This window comes from Silurus meridionalis, chromosome 29 (genome assembly GCF_014805685.1).
Source record: "Silurus meridionalis isolate SWU-2019-XX chromosome 29, ASM1480568v1, whole genome shotgun sequence".
Classification (NCBI taxonomy): Eukaryota; Metazoa; Chordata; class Actinopteri; order Siluriformes; family Siluridae; genus Silurus; species Silurus meridionalis.
Genome location: NC_060912.1, coordinates 6,809,047 through 6,826,939, shown reverse-complemented (window position 1 = coordinate 6,826,939; position 17,893 = coordinate 6,809,047). Strand labels below are relative to the sequence as shown.

Genomic DNA, 17,893 nt, shown 5'->3' with positions numbered 1-17,893 from the left:
ACCACCTAAATGATTCAGAGAAGGCTTGGGAGAATGTCATGTGGTCAGATGAGACCAAAATTGAGCTATTTGGCATCAACTCGACTCGCCGTGTTTGGAGGCAGTGAAATGCAGAATATGACATGGAGAAGGAAAAGTTCTGCTTTGGGGCTGTTTCTCTGCTAAGGGTGCAGAGAAACTTCACCTCATAACCAGGGCCATGCACTGTAGAATCTTGGGTGAGGACCTCCTGGCCTGAGCCAGAACACTGAAGATGGGTGTTGGATGGATCTTCCAGCAAGACAATGACCAAAAACATCCAGGCAAGGCAACAATCTGATGGTCTTGTAGACCACTTCAGCCGTCGTGCAGGTCTACAGTCTCGTCCCTGACGTCCTTTGACAGCTCTTTGGTTTCGCTAATGGTGGTGGAGAGGTTTGAATGGAAGAGGTTGTTTCTGTGACTGGTGTCTCTTATACATATAATGAGTTGATATTAAGGCACTTTCCTAAAGGGACCACTTTTGATAGACACTGACCACTGCAGACCAGGAAAACTCCCACAAGAGCTGCAGTTTTGGAGATGCTCTGCCCCAGTTGTCTGTATCCACAATTTGTATCCACAATCTTTAAGTCCATTTAGTGAATCTAATTTCCCCTTTAACAAGTGAATATCTAAAACATTAATCCTTTTAAAGGGATTTAAATGACTGATCAGTCAATGTTGATGAGAAAACACTCTGTTGACAAACATCAAATTTCTAATCAAAAGAGGATTATGTTCATGTTTAAAAGGGGTAGATGATGATCGAAACCAAATCTAACACAAGTTAAAACTCTGCCAGGTTGGAATTCTTTAATCACCATTAAGTCATGTGATTAAAGTGTACACATGAAATACTCTTTCAACATACTTTAAACCTGAATGATCAAAATCCAGACATTTGATTCAGACATTCCATAAAGATCTGTAATGAGTAGAAACACAGGGTGGTCTAAAGTGAAACGAGCAGATTTTGACAAATGCGTTCTTAGGCTTGTGTGTGCATCTTCGTTTCCCCTGCTGATATATATATATATATATATATATATATATATATATATATATATATATATATCAAGAAAAGTAAAGAATGTTCCAGGAAAAAATTTTGTGAACCAGTAAATATTTGAATCTGTTGATAACTCGAGTCTGACAATTCTGTTTCTGTCCATTAGGAGGCGACATGCGCTACTTACTGCACACAATATACAGTAAACCAAGTGAGAATATAGTCAGTAAGAGGGGATTATTATTATGAATTTTTTCATCTCATGAATAATGAATCGATTACAGCGACATTGTTACGGTCACATGTTTCTGGAATGTTTTTATATTAAGCAGCATCATAAACTACATTAACTGAAGTACTTTAATCCGTCTAATGAATATATGCACAATTTTGTCACAAAATGATGGCGGCTACAAAACACCTTCACATACCACTTTCTAAAACACCTACACAGTGAGAAAACAAGAATATACACCGTGTGAAACTACTCACTAAATAAAAATAGTTTTATATATATACATATATATATAAAGGCATTTGATTTTCACTCTGGATTAATTTCTTTCATCTCCAGTTATGATGCAACTTATTGGCAAGAATGTTCAAGTAACATCTTGGTATAAAAAAACAGAAAAACAAAATATTTTAGACTTTAGATCGACTTCTTGATTTGACATTAATGATCAGTCAACATTCAAAAATTTGTTAATTTTTTTTTAACAAATCAAAGTCGAATTGTGCATAAACATCAAACATCTGGGAGACTGCAGAGATCTTCAGAACTGGCCAAATGTATATTATTCACTGCTCTGCAGGGACAGAACATGTTTTCATCGGCTGCTTTAATGAATGGATGTCACTATGAGGTGAAATCGACATGATGTTTATTTACACAGCATGGGTAAAGCATGCGCTACAGTGCGCTTAACACTTACATTACACTACTTAGGAAAAAATAATAATAGTGGAACTCAAGCAAGCCTGTTATTTATTTTATTACGCGTAGACTGTCAGCTCAGAATCCATGTTTTCCTGCATCTGGTTTCAAATACGTTTTTGAAAAAGAAAAATTTCTTTACAATAATATGGAAAGCAAAAACAAAACATGAGGAAAAAGTATAAATCCATTACAGCTAGACTATATGGTCAAAACTATCGGGACACCTGACTTTCACAATTATATGTAAAGTCGGAGTGGAAGATCTTGAGCAGCCTTATATAGCAGCGAACTCAACCCCGTTGAAGGTCTCTAACCTTTGGGATGAATTGGAACGCTGACCTGCTTTTCTAAACACTAAACGGTCAAATGAGCACTAGTGGAGCTTTTAATTTTCCAAAAACGTGGCAATTATAATAATAATAATAAAAAAAACCCAGCAAATCTGGACTACATGTGAAATAGGCTGTTCAAGAAGCACATAAGAATCTTAGTCAGGTGTCCACAAACTTTTGTCCACATAATGGTGCGGTTTCCCCGCAAACAAGCAAATCCCTAAAACATTTATTCTTCGAACAGAACATGTGAATTACTGTGACCGGTCAAGAACGCACTCCACTGATAAACTGGTTCAAATTCTCACTAAGTTTATTATCAAAAAGAGAGTTATGTTCACACAGAGAGACACAAAGGTGCCATGCTAGACTTGGTTACAATTACCAATAATAGAGGCAGTCATGTGTACTGGAAACAGGACAGACAGAGTTGGATATAAACTAACACACAGTTGAACTAAACTAATTTCGGAGATAAAAAGACTGAAAAATTTGAGTGTGTAGTAGGATCAAGGTGGTTAAGGTCACCAACAGCAGAATTGTTTGACAATAGAGGGATCAAAATAAAGTGAAAGGAAGCTGCAACCCCCCCAACCCCCTTCACTCATGCCATTGACAATATTCTGTAGATTTTAGAAGCATCATGTACTGTAACCTCTACCCCCCCCCATTTTAGTTTTTTTTTTTTTGTACAATTTCCAATGCACCTGAACAAAATAATCAACTCAATTAATACTCCCTGCTTTATTAAAATGCAAACTCATTGTGAAAAGCCATTTTTGCTTTAAAAAAAAAAGAAAAAAAAAGAAAATGAAATTCCACCTTGCACTATAAGAAAAAACAACCCCCCCTTTTTATTCTATAATTATTTTTTTTTTTATCCATTCCTCCATTCACTCCTGGGTCATAATACAGCCTTTCGATCCGGGTTCTCCGGCTCTCCACGCACTCCTCCTGTCGCCGCTCTCACGCGTTCTCCTCTAGATGAACTCTCGGCGGTGGTAAGCATCGGGGTCGCAGTATTTGGTCACAACCACTCTGTTGGCAAACTTCCTCCCTGTCAAAGCTTGCATTGCTTTCTGGGAGTCGAAAACTGTTGTGAACTCCACGAAGATCTGTAATGAGTAGAAACACAGGATGGATCCCAAGTTAAACGAGCAGATTTTGACAAACGTGTTCTTGGGCTTGTAAGTTTTATCGGTTAATAATTCGAGCATGGCAATTCCGTTTCTGTCCATTGGGAGGCGATATGCACTACAGGGCAATATTTTCCATCGCATGAATAATGAATCGATAACGGGGACAATGTTACGGTCACGTTTCTGGAATGTTTTTCATATTAAGCAGCATCATGAACTACATTAACCGAAGAACTTTAACTCATCTAATGAATATCCACAATTTTGTGATAAAATGATGCTGCGAAAAAAGAGGATTGCTAGAAACCAAAGACTGACTGGAAACTCCAGCAGATTTCTCATTACTTATAAATTAACATTTTAATTACCACTTATACCATAATTTTAAGTGCTTTTAAAAGAAATAAACGATGCATCTCAAAGGGGATTTACGGCTGCAGTGCAAAGATCGACTTCTGTACCTTTCCAGTTCCGGGAATCTCCAGGCCGTCAACGGGGCGAGGGATCTCGATGCTCTTGACCTGGCCGTATTTGGAGCACTCGTCCCTGACGTCCTCCACGATCTCTTCATACTCATCATCATCCAGAAGTTCCTCTGGAGCCACCATGTTCATCAGGCACAGGACCTCGGTGGGAATTCCACCCATCTGATTCATAGAGCTGTTCATCAAACCCGGCACCTGCAGCGTCACCGGGGTCTCGTTTATGCTCGTCTGCAATTCAGGAGAAAAAGTTTAGGCAAATCGGACACGGCTTCTTGGGTCTGTTCAGGTTCTTGCACTCGTATGGGAAAGTTTTCTTCCGGGTCTTACCAGAGTTGCGTTCTTGGCTCCTACGCTCGCTCTCTGGACTAGTAGCTTCTTATCCCCCAACTGCATGCCATTTAGTCCTGCAATAGCCTGGAATTCACACATTATTGATTAACCACACGATCCAATTAAACAATTTTTTTAGATGACGCATGTCGCATATTCAACACTTTTGTTTAACCCACCTGATCGTTAAGATTGACATCGACATATTCGCAGAAGGCATAGCCTTTGGAGAGCCCTGTGGCACTGTCCTTCACGAGGTTGAACGCCTTTAAAGGCCCAAAGGATGTCAACAGCTCTTTTACCTAAAATATAAAACAGGTGGCAGAGGTGCTGGTGAAGTCCTTTCTTTGTTCCAAGTTGTGTACATGTTTCAAAGAGCCAATGAAGATGAGCGATAAAATGCCTGTTGGAACCAGTCGTGTTAATAAAAAAAAAAGAAATATTTATTAACAAAACGATTAAGACTATAAAGTCAAAAGAAGAAAGATTTAAATCGGTTTCTCCGTTCAGTCAGTTCTGATGTTTTATCATTTCTGCACATCTGATGAAGCGCAAACAGACCTGGTCATCACTGAGATAGTTGGGGAGACCTCCAATAAAAAGCTTATGAGCAGAGTCAGGGACTACAGTGGACACCACGCCTGAAGAACAAAAAAAACAAACGTTCACATGTGTCTCGATTTAACAAATGATAAAATGTGACTAAGAATAAGCAGAAAAAGATTAAGGTCAGAGACGTACGCTGTTCAGTAACCCCACCTGGCACATACACGCTGGGATTCTCACTCATGCCTGGCAAAGGTTGGTAATCGTGTGGCCGGCGGATCTTCAGGCTCTGGCCTTGGAATATGATGCCATCAAAAGCCATTGCCTGTGTGGTCTCGTCCACAGAGCGCAACTAAAGCAGACGGAGAGATCAATTATTCATTGTAGTTTCAAGTCAACAACTTCAAAAGGTGACATTAGATATGATTGGTGCAGTGTTACATTATTCTGTCATAAAAAAAAAAAAAACAACATCTTGGTTAAGTCCAGAAGTCCAAGGGTGCTGTGATATTTGCAATTTTTAGTCTGTTCCAATAAAACCCCCAGTGTTTCCTCCATGGTGCAGTTTATTTGTGTGTGAACTCAAACGTGTTTCGTTACTATTGTAAAACAGAACCGTGATGTTAGGTAAACAGATGAAGGTTAGCGGTGTAACGGTACACGTATTCCTGCACTTGTGTACCAAACGCAATGGTTCTTTTACGTCCCGAACATAGTTCAAATACCGAGTTCCTTCACAAACATTAAGTGAAGGACCGCAAGTTTGTTTAGTCTCAGCCTCATACTTTAAGTGCAGGATCACTTGCTACTTGAGGATGGAAGGAACGAATTCATTTAAGAATAAATAATTAAACTGTAATCTTGGGTGTTTCTCAAACATTCGTTAAAAGTATGCAGAAAAAAGTAAAACAGTTAAGTAGGCAACCCCCCAACACCACAGCCTTGGCCCACTTAATATAGACAAGTGCTTTGTAATGATTTACTACTTTGTAATTGTTTACAGGTGTGAAATATTTGGGTTTGAGAATAAAGATTCAGAGTGAATGATTGTGTGAGGAGGAAAATATATTTTTAATTAAAACCACCTTACCTCAAGGAAGGCAAAGTTCTTATCCTGGTTAATCTGGACAGCAAGAACAGGGTTTCCTGGAGCCTGAATAAGACCCCCTAGTCTCATTTGAGCATTGAAGAAGTCCATCATTGATTCCTGGTGATTATAAAGGGGAAGCATTAACAAGATGTGAACCTTCGTGTTGTATTAATGATTCATACACCAGTACAAACTACAGGTGGTCTGTAGAAAGACTGGACATTTTAACCTCAGCATGGAGTTGGTACCACGATTAACAAAAATAAATACTACAAATGCAGAAAAGCTTCTGTCTTCTGCATCCGTCTCCATACCCCCCTGTCCTCTACATCTGCTTCTCTCAAACCAACTACCTGCATGTCTTCCCTCACCACATCCATAAACCTCCTCCTTGGCCTTCCTCTTTTCCTCCTTCCTGGTGGCTCCATCCTCAGCATTCTCCTACTGATGTACCCCATGTCCCTCCTCTGCACATGTCCAAACCATCTCAATCTCCCCTTGTATCCAAAACGTCCTACATGCGCTGTCCCTCTAATAAACTCATTTCTAATCCTGTCCATCCTCATCATTCCCAACGGAAACCTTCAACATCTTCAGCTCTGCTACCTCCAGCTCCACCTCCTGTCTTTTACTCACTGCCACTGTCTCTAAACCATACAACACCTCAGGTCTCACCACAGTCCTATAAACTTTCCTATTTACTCTCGCAGATACCCTTCTATCACAAATCACTCCTGCTATCACTCTTCTCCACCCACTCCACCCTGCCCGCTCTCTTTTCTTCACTTCTCTAACACACACTCTTACTTTGCACTGTTGACTCCAGGTACCTGAACTCCTTCACCTTCTCCACCTCTTCTCCCTGCAACTGCACCACTCCACTGTCCTCTCCCTCATTCACACACATGAACTCTGTCTTACTCCTACTGACCTCCATTCCCCTTCTCTCCAGCACGTAACTCCACCTCTCCAGGCTCTTCTCAGTAGGGATGGGAAAAAAATCCTAAATTCATTGACTTGTCCTCATACACAACTGCCAACTCCCCCAAATGTGTGATGCAATAATTAAGGGCATTGTTACAGACTGGCAGTATTTAGAGATGCATGTAATGCCAGTGATCTAGTTCTAATCATTCTCTATATAAAAGGTATATATATTTTTATGAATTGGTAAAGACATTAGGCAGGTATTAGACATAATGTGGAACAGCGATGACATATGATATGATGAAGTTGTGCTCGGTGTAAATTACCTCTGTGATGCCGAATGGGATGTTGCCCACGTACAGCCGCCGAGCCTGGCGAGTCATCTGGCTGCCTACTACAGGCACTGGGGTTGGTGTAACTGCCAGCCCGTCTGGGGTCATAGTGGGCAGCAGTGCTGTGGCAGGAATTTGACCAGCAGCTGAAACATGCAGATGAAGAAAGAGAGACCAGGGATTGAATGGGCATAAAAAAATAAATAAATAAAATAAAAAACACAATGAGTGAAAGTGTGTGGCATTAAACTAATCTGCTTGAGCAGATCATCAGTTCATAAAGAAAAACAGTACGTAGGTATCAGCAAACATGATAAAGATATCAGATATCAGCGCTTATATGAGTGGACTGTATGCTCACCTTGCATGGCCTTGTACTGCATCGGCGTGATGTGCTCAAATCCTGGAGGAGGGACGTCCCAGTACTTTTTGATTTTCTTCTTCTTCTCTCTCGGTGGGGAACGACTGCATTTAAAGATAAGGGAAAGGAATTGAGCTTTATACAAGTATACAGGCACACACCAAGGGTACCATTTTAAACATTCCCTATTGATCACTATTTTGTTCTAAACTGGTTCAAAGTGACCGATTCAGCTTTTTTTTTTTTTTTTTTTTTTTAAAAAGCAGATCCATAATTTGTATATTTAAAAACAATTACTGAAAACATTTCTTGGGGGGGAAAAAAAAAAAAGTTTTAAAATTTTCAAAATATTGATATATTGTCTTTGTCTCATGGGCATCAGATGTTTGACTAAAGGAACCCTTTACGAGACTATTGACAAACTAAACAAAGCTAGTCCCCGAATTACGATGGTTCGAATTACAACGATCGCAATTTCTGCGAAAGAGGAGAAATTCTGACAAATTTGCATAACGAAAACGGGTGCATGAATGGAGGCTGGAAGAAATGAAGACATTTGTTAAAGTATGCTGGAATAAGTAGAACAGTTAAGATTATATCTTTAGAAAATTGAATATTGAATGTAAAACCCACACACATTAATATACACATCTGTATTAACCAAATGGGGCCTTAAAAAAGGCGAACTATTGAATTAAATCTTTACACTTTATTTGATTTTATTGAAACAATTTAAATCAATATAACAAGTGCATTGCCTTAATTTTCTTTTTATACATTTCATTTTGTATTTAAAACAAGCTCGGCAATTATATTCAATCGTTTTAAAATTGATATCGATGTTTACAACTTACTATGGGGGGTCATCGGAACGCATCTCCATGGTAAGTCGGGGACTGCCAACACTACGCACGTCTTTGCTACAATAATGAATTGTTAAACAGTAAATGACATTGAATAAGCAGTGGGAGTAAGAGGCAGCGATTTAACATGTGGATTGAGTGGAGACTAATCGCGTGCCCAACGATACCATCAATTTGCTAACAGGTTGCACTTCCTCCTCTCACCTGCGTCTATGCCGGCGGTCTTTGCTGCTGCTGCGTCGCTCCCTGCTCCTCCTCTCCCTGCTCCTCCTCTTCCTCTCGCGACTGCGGCTGCGCGAGCCGCTCCGACGCCTGTGCCTATTCTCTTTGTCCCGCTCTAAAGAGAGACAACACAGCGAGCGGGATTTAGACAGTGGAAAGGAGGGGTCCTCAAACATCACAGGGAGAGGTCACAATTATACACCTAGCTGAAGGCAGACCGGAGGATATATAATGCTGTGGAGGACAGAAGAAACCGAGAGAAGCAGCAGCAGGAAGAAACAAAAGTGACAAAGAAGACCTGCCTGGGCCCTAGACTAGAAAAGCTTAAAATATGTGCAAGGAAAAGAAATATGGCAAGAGTAAAAGTTTTTGTGTGTTTTTTTTAAAGATAAGAAATAAGATACAGAAAGGTGAAAATAAGTGATTATATTTGTATTACTGAGCACTGGATAAGCAAGCACGCCAAACTGATACCCACCATGGCCGTTAACGCCGTCACCTGTATCGAAAGAGAACGAGAGTGAGAATCAGAGGGTGCCAACATTTTCTTTTTTTTTTTTTTTTTTAAAGCAGATCCATAATTTGTATATTTAAAAACAATTACTGAAAACATTTCTTGGGGGGGAAAAAAAAAAAAGTTTTAAAATTTTCAAAATATTGATATATTGTCTTTGTCTCATGGGCATCAGATGTTTGACTAAAGGAACCCTTTACGAGACTATTGACAAACTAAAAAAGCTAGTCCCCGAATTACGATGGTTCGAATTACAACGATCGCAATTTCTGCGAAAGAGGAGAAATTCCTGACAAATTTGCATAACGAGAAAACGGGTGCATGAATGGAGGCTGGAAGAAATGAAGACATTTGTTAAAGTATGCTGGAATAAGTAGAACAGTTAAGATTATATCTTTAGAAAATTGAATATTGAATGTAAAACCCACACACATTAATATACACATCTGTATTAACCAAATGGGGCCTTAAAAAAGGCGAACTATTGAATTAAATCTTTACACTTTATTTGATTTTATTGAAACAATTTAAATCAATATAACAAGTGCATTGCCTTAATTTTCTTTTTATACATTTCATTTTGTATTTAAAACAAGCTCGGCAATTATATTCAATCGTTTTAAAATTGATATCGATGTTTACAACTTACTATGGGGGGTCATCGGAACGCATCTCCATGGTAAGTCGGGACTGCCAACACTACGCACGTCTTTGCTACAATAATGAATTGTTAAACAGTAAATGACATTGAATAAGCAGTGGGAGTAAGAGGCAGCGATTTAACATGTGGATTGAGTGGAGACTAATCGCGTGCCCAACGATACCATCAATTTGCTAACAGGTTGCACTTCCTCCTCTCACCTGCGTCTATGCCGGCGGTCTTTGCTGCTGCTGCGTCGCTCCCTGCTCCTCCTCTCCCTGCTCCTCCTCTTCCTCTCGCGACTGCGGCTGCGCGAGCCGCTCCGACGCCTGTGCCTATTCTCTTTGTCCCGCTCTAAAGAGAGACAACACAGCGAGCGGGATTTAGACAGTGGAAAGGAGGGGTCCTCAAACATCACAGGGAGAGGTCACAATTATACACCTAGCTGAAGGCAGACCGGAGGATATATAATGCTGTGGAGGACAGAAGAAACCGAGAGAAGCAGCAGCAGGAAGAAACAAAAGTGACAAAGAAGACCTGCCTGGGCCCTAGACTAGAAAAGCTTAAAATATGTGCAAGGAAAAGAAATATGGCAAGAGTAAAAAGTTTTTTTGTGTGTTTTTTTTTTTAAAGATAAGAAATAAGATACAGAAAGGTGAAAATAAGTGATTATATTTGTATTACTGAGCACTGGATAAGCAAGCACGCCAAACTGATACCCACCATGGCCGTTAACGCCGTCACCTGTATCGAAAGAGAACGAGAGTGAGAATCAGAGGGTGCCAACATTTTCTCTTTTTTTTTTTTAACCACACACACCAACAGGTCACAGCTGCGCTGACTTGGTGTAATAAAATAATAATAATATTTTAAAAAACAGTCATAGTAAACAACACAATAAAATCCTGGAAAAACACTATTGTTCTGCATATAAGTAGTAATTAATATCATTTTAAAGTACGGTGCTAAAAACAATTTATTTGCTTTTTAAATGAACACTGAGATCCAACCTGCAAGTAATTTTCTTTGACAGATGCAAGTAATGTTGCACAACTCCAGAAAGGGAATGTGGTATTTTTTTGGGGGTTTCTGTTATCTTGAGATCACGACATTTATTTTTTGGTAACCTCAAGACAGCTGAAATTACTTCATGATCACGTAGCCCAGTGGCTCGAGATGCGCTGTATAGTGCTGTTAATGTGATTCTGCGTGCCCCCCCTGCCCGTCCTATAGTTCGGATTTCCCAAAAGTCCATGAGGTAGATTCTGTACTGATGTTTCCAAATTACAAATGATTTTTCTTCTGATTAAAACGAAAAGTTGTTTTCTCAAGATCATGATGTTGAAACAAACATGCACGATGTTATAATAAAAAAAAACTTCAGGTGCATTGAAGCTCTGTGCTCAATCCTGAGTTCAGGTGACTATGTGGAATTCATTTCCAGTACTAGAGATACTGGGGCGTCGCCATGGTTACTGCATTTTATTTAAATAGATGTTGCCTGAATAGTTCATGAGACAAATGATGAAAATCAGTCTCGTAAAAGAAAATTTACCTTTACGGTTTTTGCCTTGTGAGCTGCCATCTCTCAAATTGCATGCAATAACCATGGGGAAATACCAGTCCCTCAAACTGGCTGGCCATGGAACCAATCACCAGTTCAGCATCACTATTTTTTTCATGACTGAATAGAGTACAGATCTGGGCATTGTCTAGCATTGATGAACAGATTGATAAATAAACAGATGGATGGACAGCATGCTTTATTAAAAAAACAAAAACCCCACTGTTGTCACTCGAATACAGAATTAAACCCAGAACCTTGGAGCTTCAGTGCATTCATTCTACAAAAGCACCACTTTCTTTTTCTGTGATTGAAAATTACCAATGCGTTTGCTTTAATATGTAATGATTTTAACGATAGTAATTCTTAGACATGGATTCGAATTGCAGAGTGTCATAATCTAAGAGCAAGAAATTGATTTATTTATATATAAATATATATATATGAATAAAAATAAAGATTAGGCTGTAACTATGTAGGAGGCATTTAATACTTGTGGAAGGCATCTTGGGTGTAAGCGCTAATGATGTGCTTTTTAGAGTTAGCTAGCAAAAACAAAGAAAAGTAAAGTAAATGCTGGTGAAGAAACGACCTTGAGACGACTATTATCAGGAGCACAAATGATCGTGTCTCTCAGATGTTTTACAACATTAAATCTAACACTTTTAAAACGTTGTTCATTAATAAATTAAATACTGTTACTGAGGGGCAAATCTGTAGTATAAATGGAACAACAGGTTTAAGGCCTGAGGTTTAATGAAAATACACATCACAGCCTCCTCATTATTATTCTCTGTTTAACAGACGTGCATGTCGGCTTAATGTGTTTCAGCATCTTTCATTTAAATTCATTCTTGAGAGAAAATTTTTTTTGAGATTAATAAAAATAACTAGACCTTTCGGGATTTCCGTACTTCGCTGTGAATACAGAGACAGATGTGTGAGACTCTCAGCCATGTCAATAAGGACACTATCGCAGGGGTCCCCAACCACCGGGCCACGGACCGGTACCATCGGTCACGACGAATCATTTGGTACAGTTGTTGCAAAGACAGAATAAAACTTATTGACTTAATAAATTTAACTTCTTTATTTTATTTATCGACCTTCATAATCTGCAGGGTGTTAATTTAAAAAAAGCCTGTGAATTTTTTAGCACATTCTGCATTATAGAGAATTACATTTTTATTAGGTATGTAATTAAATTAGTAATTAAATCATGTAATATATATAAAATAGTAAGATAATATGCATGTTATTACGAAGGACAACAGAATGACCCCCTCCCCCAATATTTTGAAACTGGTCTGTGGTGCAAAAAAACATTAATTTATATTTGATGGAGTGAAATAAGTATTTGATCAAATTAGCAAGAATTCTGTGTGTATAACAAAAAAACAAAAACAAAAAAAAGACCCCAGTCACAATTAACCTCTTCCATTCAAACCTCTCCACCACCATGAGTGAGACCAAAGAGCTGTCAAAGGACGACCATCAGATTGTTGCCTTGGCCCTATGTTTTTGGTCATTGTCTTGCTGGAAGATCCATCCACCACCCATCTTCAGTGTTCTGGCTCAGGCCAGGAGGTTCTCACCCAAGATTCTACAGTGCATGGCCCTGTTCATTAGGTGACGTCTCTGAACCCTTATTAGAGAAACAGCTTCAAAAGCAGAACTTGCCAGTTCTGGGAGGTTTGGCAGAAATGCCAAAGAGCTCAATTTTGGTCTCATCTGACCACATGACATTCTCCCAAGCCTTCTCTGAATCATTCAGGTGGTCATTGGCAAACTTCATGTGCATTCTTGAGCAGAAGGACCTCGGTGTGTGTTACCGATGGTTTTCTTGGTGACTGTAGTTCCAGCTCTCTTGAGATCATTAACAAGCTCCTCCTGTGTAATTCTGGTCTAAAACCCTCACCTTTCTGAGAATCATCTTTACCCTTATGAGGTGAGATTTAGCATGGAGCTCCAGAGCGAGGCTGATTGACTCATCTCGTATTTCTTCTATTGATCATGCCAACAGTGAGCTCTCTCTCATCAAGCTTCCTGTTAATGGTCTTTTAGCCCATTCCAGCAGGTCTACTATCTTGTCCCTGGTGTCCTTTGACAGCTCTTTGGTCTTGTCCATAGTGGTGGAGAGGTTTGAATGGAAGAGGCTGATTCTGTAACTGTCTCATACACGAGTTGATATTAGGAGCACTTTCCTAATAGGACACGACTAATTTGGGTGTGTGGGAGTCAGAATACTTGCTGGCTGGTACTAGATTAAAAACTTATTTCACTCAATCAAATATGAATAAATGTATAACCTTTGTTTATTTTTATTATAGATTTGTTTTTTTTCTTTGTTAAAATAAACCGACCATAAAAAAATCTAGACTATTCATTTCTTTGTAAAGGGGTAAAACTCAAAATCAGCAGGGGATGAAATAATTATTCCCCCACTGTATACATTATACGGGCTGTCAAAATGAATGATAATTACTAATAATTCATAGTAACGGCACAATTTATTTATTATTACGCGCGGTTATTGCATTATTAATTGATTTTATTATTATTATTATTTGTTTCAGATACACTGGGGACGATTTCTACATGAAATGCCATTTAAAATTACATTTTTATAATTTTTATATGGGTGTTTGGAACTAAATATCCAAGTTTACATTTTTTTCTTTTTTTTTTTTTTTTTTGGGGTATGGCTCTCACTTTGCATTGCAAATTTTTCCAATGGAAATTTTACATTTACAACATTAATTTGTCTTCATGAGCTATGTTAAGTTTGGTTTCACTAATCATGAACATACATTTGCATAAAGCATGCATATTTGTCCATGTTAATTAAAGTATTAAAACCTCAAAGTATTAATTTAATTTACAGATACAAATGTGCGATATATCACAAGCTAACCCATGACAATCTTATGTTTAAACATTTAAATAGACTGACAGCCCATATACACACTTTTTATATATAATATTTATATTACCCATACATGTAAATACACACACATACCTATCCATCCATCTAATTTATTTATTTATTACACATAGACAAACAATATACAAACTTTCCCTGTCCTTGAAACGTAATCATGATGAATTTATTTATTTTAAATCTACAAAAGCAACAGTTCATTTCCAAACCCACATCTGCCCCATGGATGAGCCGAATGGGAGTCGGTTCATACAAGTGAGCCGAGTCAAATAATTTGACTCACCAAAAAGATCCGAAATCCCCCCCCACCCCCCGGTTCGAATTTTAGCATAAAATATTGTATAATAGTCATATTTTCGTGCATTCGGTACGCCTGTAGCTGTAAAACCAGTCAATCAGGTGTTGGTGAGACAATGCAGATACAAACCTTGCTTGTTTTCGCTCAGTTGTCTCTCAAATTCGTCAAACTCCGACATTTTGAATTCGCAGCGGATGAATGGGAGCGTGTGGGAAGCCTGGGGAGGGGAGGAGGGGGGGCGCTTTAGCCGACCACGTTATCTCACTTCAAAAACTAGCTGCTTCTGTCTATTATGAAACATTCGGCCAAACGGAGAAACCTTTGTTTATCGAAGCTGCATGCGCGACCAGCTGCACGGAAACTTCCTATACAGCGCGTTGTTACGCTTCCCTCCCCTCCGCTGTCCTGCTAGCGCTAGCTAACGAGCTACCAAGACCGTTTCGAAGCTCACACAAACAAACAAAAAAAACACCCTTACACGCGTTATAGCTCAACGCCTAAATATCCCCGGGTACACGTCTCGTGTCTGGGTTGAAATAAAATATAAAACGGCCGCGTGTTGTATTTAATAATCCCCCGAGCAAATACAATACCAGCCAGGAGACCGAATCAACGTAGCTAGTTTACGGCAGGTCCGTTTCTCTCTGCGCAGGCGGAAGTGAATGCAGGCTGAATCCAAAATGGCGCCGTTTGAAGCCCTTTCCGTGCGCTGCGGTGAACCTGCGCTTCTTACCCTGCTTAGTGTGCTTACACCGGAAGTAGTGGTGCTTCTGCGTTTCACCCAACGTTTGCAGAGCGGAGACTACAGGCGCGGAGGAGTATTGCAGTTAGGAAGGTTTCCTATCCGGTTTGAAGGACCATATAAGGGAGTTACACTATCTGGTGTGGGCTGATCAGGGGATTGTACTCTCCCCAGAGTGTCAGTAAAAACACGGTACAGGATTCAGAACCCTCAAACTTTACTGGGTTTAGAATTGATCGTGTGTGATTCTTGCTGTCAATTACTAGCTGCTGTTTGGGTGCGCGATGCCGAATGCCCAGTGCTGAATGACTGGTTGCGCGATGCTGTATGCCCACTGCTGAATGACCACCTGGCCTATTATACTCTTAATGAAGTATAGTCTTGGTGCACTGCGATGCACCACTTGGTACACTGTGATGCACCACTTGGTACACTGTGATTTCATAGGTAACTTGTCATGTTTGTTAAACTGTATGTCTGCCTCTAGTGGTGAAGCATGGAAATACAACTGATTGGGAATCCTTTCTAACACTGCCACCCCCAAATATGCATGGAGTATTTGCCCCTAAATCCAAGTTTAAAGACTGTTGGGTTGATCATGGTGTCGTCCTCATCAGCTATCTCTGGTAGATTAATGAAACGGGTAACTAGCAGTGTGTATAATCGACCCCTAACGTTGACCTCTGCAGACCTTACTTGTCCATTGGCTCCAGGGAATGTCCTTATCACTTTCCCAATCAACCAAAGGGCTCGTGGTTGCTGGGGATCAACCATCATAACAACAGACCCAACTGAACTGGTTTTAGTCTCTGCATGCCATTTGTGTCGTAATTGGAGATTGGGTAAGTAGTGTCTCACGAAGCTTGACCAAAAATGATCAGTGAGAACTTGACATTGTCTCCATCTACGTCGTACTATGGATTCATCGGCAGGGTATATCGCTTGAGGTTTAAGAGCTGTCTGGCCGCCCCATGCGCAGAAGATTCAGGGTAATTGGGTCTAAATCTGCTACATTGGAGGAGACATAACCTGGAGGTTTGCTTTTGAGAATTCTCGATAATTACTGTTTGAAGAACTTCTTCTGTTACTGTTTGTGCACCTACTACTGTACAGAGGGCATTTTCAAGAGATCGGATCTCCCTTTCCAAGCTGCCACCAAAGTGAGGGGCATTAGGCGGGTTGAACCGAAATTCAATCTTTTGTTTGGCGAGATGCCGTTGAAGTTCCTGGCTGCAATTCCATCCTCATCACTCCCAATAAAAATCTCAGCATCAGCCTTGCAGGTCATCAAACACACACAATGTCTGAGGAAGGCTCAAAAAATCGCAGCTGATCCCAGTCACCCAGCACACAGCCTGTTTAACAAACTGCTATCAGGCAGGCGGTACCGGAGTATTCACTTCAGAACCTATAGGCTAAAGAATAGTGTTTACCATCAAGCTATCGGAATTATCAACAAACTGTAATACAACGAAATGTAATACAAAAGAACTTAGCCTCCTTCTATGATAAGGAAATTTAGGAAATCTAAATCAAATTTCTCAACCATAGCAGAAGAAGAGATACCGCAATCATCCAATCTTACAATCCCACCACCTGCCCGCTGGAACCAATTCCTTAATTATGCTTCAGACAATCTCATAAGACCTCCTGCCATTCATCTCCACGATCATCTACGTGTCCTTAGCATCTGGCCATATGCCAACTACCTTCAAGTGAGCGAGGGTTATTCTCATCTTGAAGAAGCCTGCACTGGATCCATCAGACATCAACAAATACACAACTGAATCACTTTCTTTCCTTTCTTTCTAAAACTCTGGAATGCACTGCTTTTTAACAACTGTCTGTCTATTTTTCACAGAAGCTCCAAGATCCAAACCAGTCTGGCTTCAAAGCGGCACATTCCACAGAGACGGCCCTTTTGGCTGTCACTGGGAAAATACATGCTGCTTAATCAGCCAAGCTGTCATCTGTACTCATCCTCCTAGACCTTTCAGCAGCATTCGAAACAGTCAACCATAAGACTCTCTTGTCTACCTTCAGGAGCTTTGGTATCTGTGGAGCAGCATGCAAATGGTTTGCTTCTTACCTGGAAGGTCACTCATACCAGATAACATGGAGGGGGTCCACACCTGCCCCACACAGACTCCATTGGTGTCCCACAAGGCTCAGTACTTGGTCCTCTACTTTTCTCCCTATATACTCACTCTCTTGCTGAAGTCATATCCTCACATGGGTTTTCTTACCACTGCTATGCTGATGACACTTAACTCATATTTTCCTTCCCTCCCTCAGATGCCACAGCTTCTGACCTCGGCATGCCTAGCGGACATATCTTCGTGGATTAGTGCTCATCAACTAAAACTCAACCCTCTCAGAATAACTCTCTGCTCTCCCCTTTTAGCCGCTCGCAACCTTGTGGTAACCAGTGTTGGGGGTAACACGTTACAAGTAACGTGCGTTACGTAATAATATTACTTTTAGAGTAACGAGTAAAGTAGCGCGTTACTTTATAAATTTACACATTAATATCTGAGTTACTTTTTTAAAAAAGTAATGCGAGTTACTTTTCAGTTAAATTATTTTGCATAAAAAAA

The 17,893-nt window shown here is 39.9% G+C and overlaps 1 protein-coding gene across 10 annotated transcripts; it reads right to left on the bottom strand.

Moving 5' to 3' along the window:
* Positions 1 to 2,597: 2,597 nt before the first annotated feature.
* u2af2b (U2 small nuclear RNA auxiliary factor 2b) lies at positions 2,598 to 15,301 on the bottom strand. Of its 10 annotated transcripts, none has more exons than XM_046844054.1 (14): positions 14,684 to 15,300; positions 10,475 to 10,495; positions 9,973 to 10,105; positions 8,367 to 8,432; positions 7,513 to 7,616; positions 7,146 to 7,297; positions 6,824 to 6,868; positions 5,893 to 6,009; positions 4,998 to 5,154; positions 4,818 to 4,897; positions 4,436 to 4,558; positions 4,254 to 4,340; positions 3,903 to 4,154; positions 2,598 to 3,417 (listed from the first exon to the last, which is right to left on the bottom strand). In XM_046844054.1, the coding sequence occupies exons 1-14, from the start codon at positions 14,730 to 14,732 to the stop codon at positions 3,283 to 3,285; spliced, it is 1,521 nt and encodes a 506-aa protein (XP_046700010.1). In that variant the 5' UTR covers positions 14,733 to 15,300; the 3' UTR covers positions 2,598 to 3,282. The 10 variants fall into 10 exon arrangements, with proteins under 10 accessions (XP_046700010.1, XP_046700011.1, XP_046700012.1 ...); XM_046844055.1 differs by having other exon boundaries at positions 5,016 to 5,154; XM_046844056.1 differs by lacking the exon at positions 10,475 to 10,495 and having other exon boundaries at positions 14,684 to 15,301.
* Positions 15,302 to 17,893: the final 2,592 nt, after the last annotated feature.

Coding starts and splice junctions, on each gene's coding strand:
- u2af2b (XM_046844054.1), bottom strand. CDS start 14,732: ATGTCGGAGTTTGACGAATTTGAGAGACAACTGAGCGAAAACAAGCAA. Junction 10,496..14,683: donor ACTGAGCGAAAACAAGCAAG/GTTTGTATCTGC, acceptor CTTTCGATACAG/GTGACGGCGTTAACGGCCAT. Junction 4,155..4,253: donor GAGCCAAGAACGCAACTCTG/GTAAGACCCGGA, acceptor CCTGAATTGCAG/ACGAGCATAAACGAGACCCC.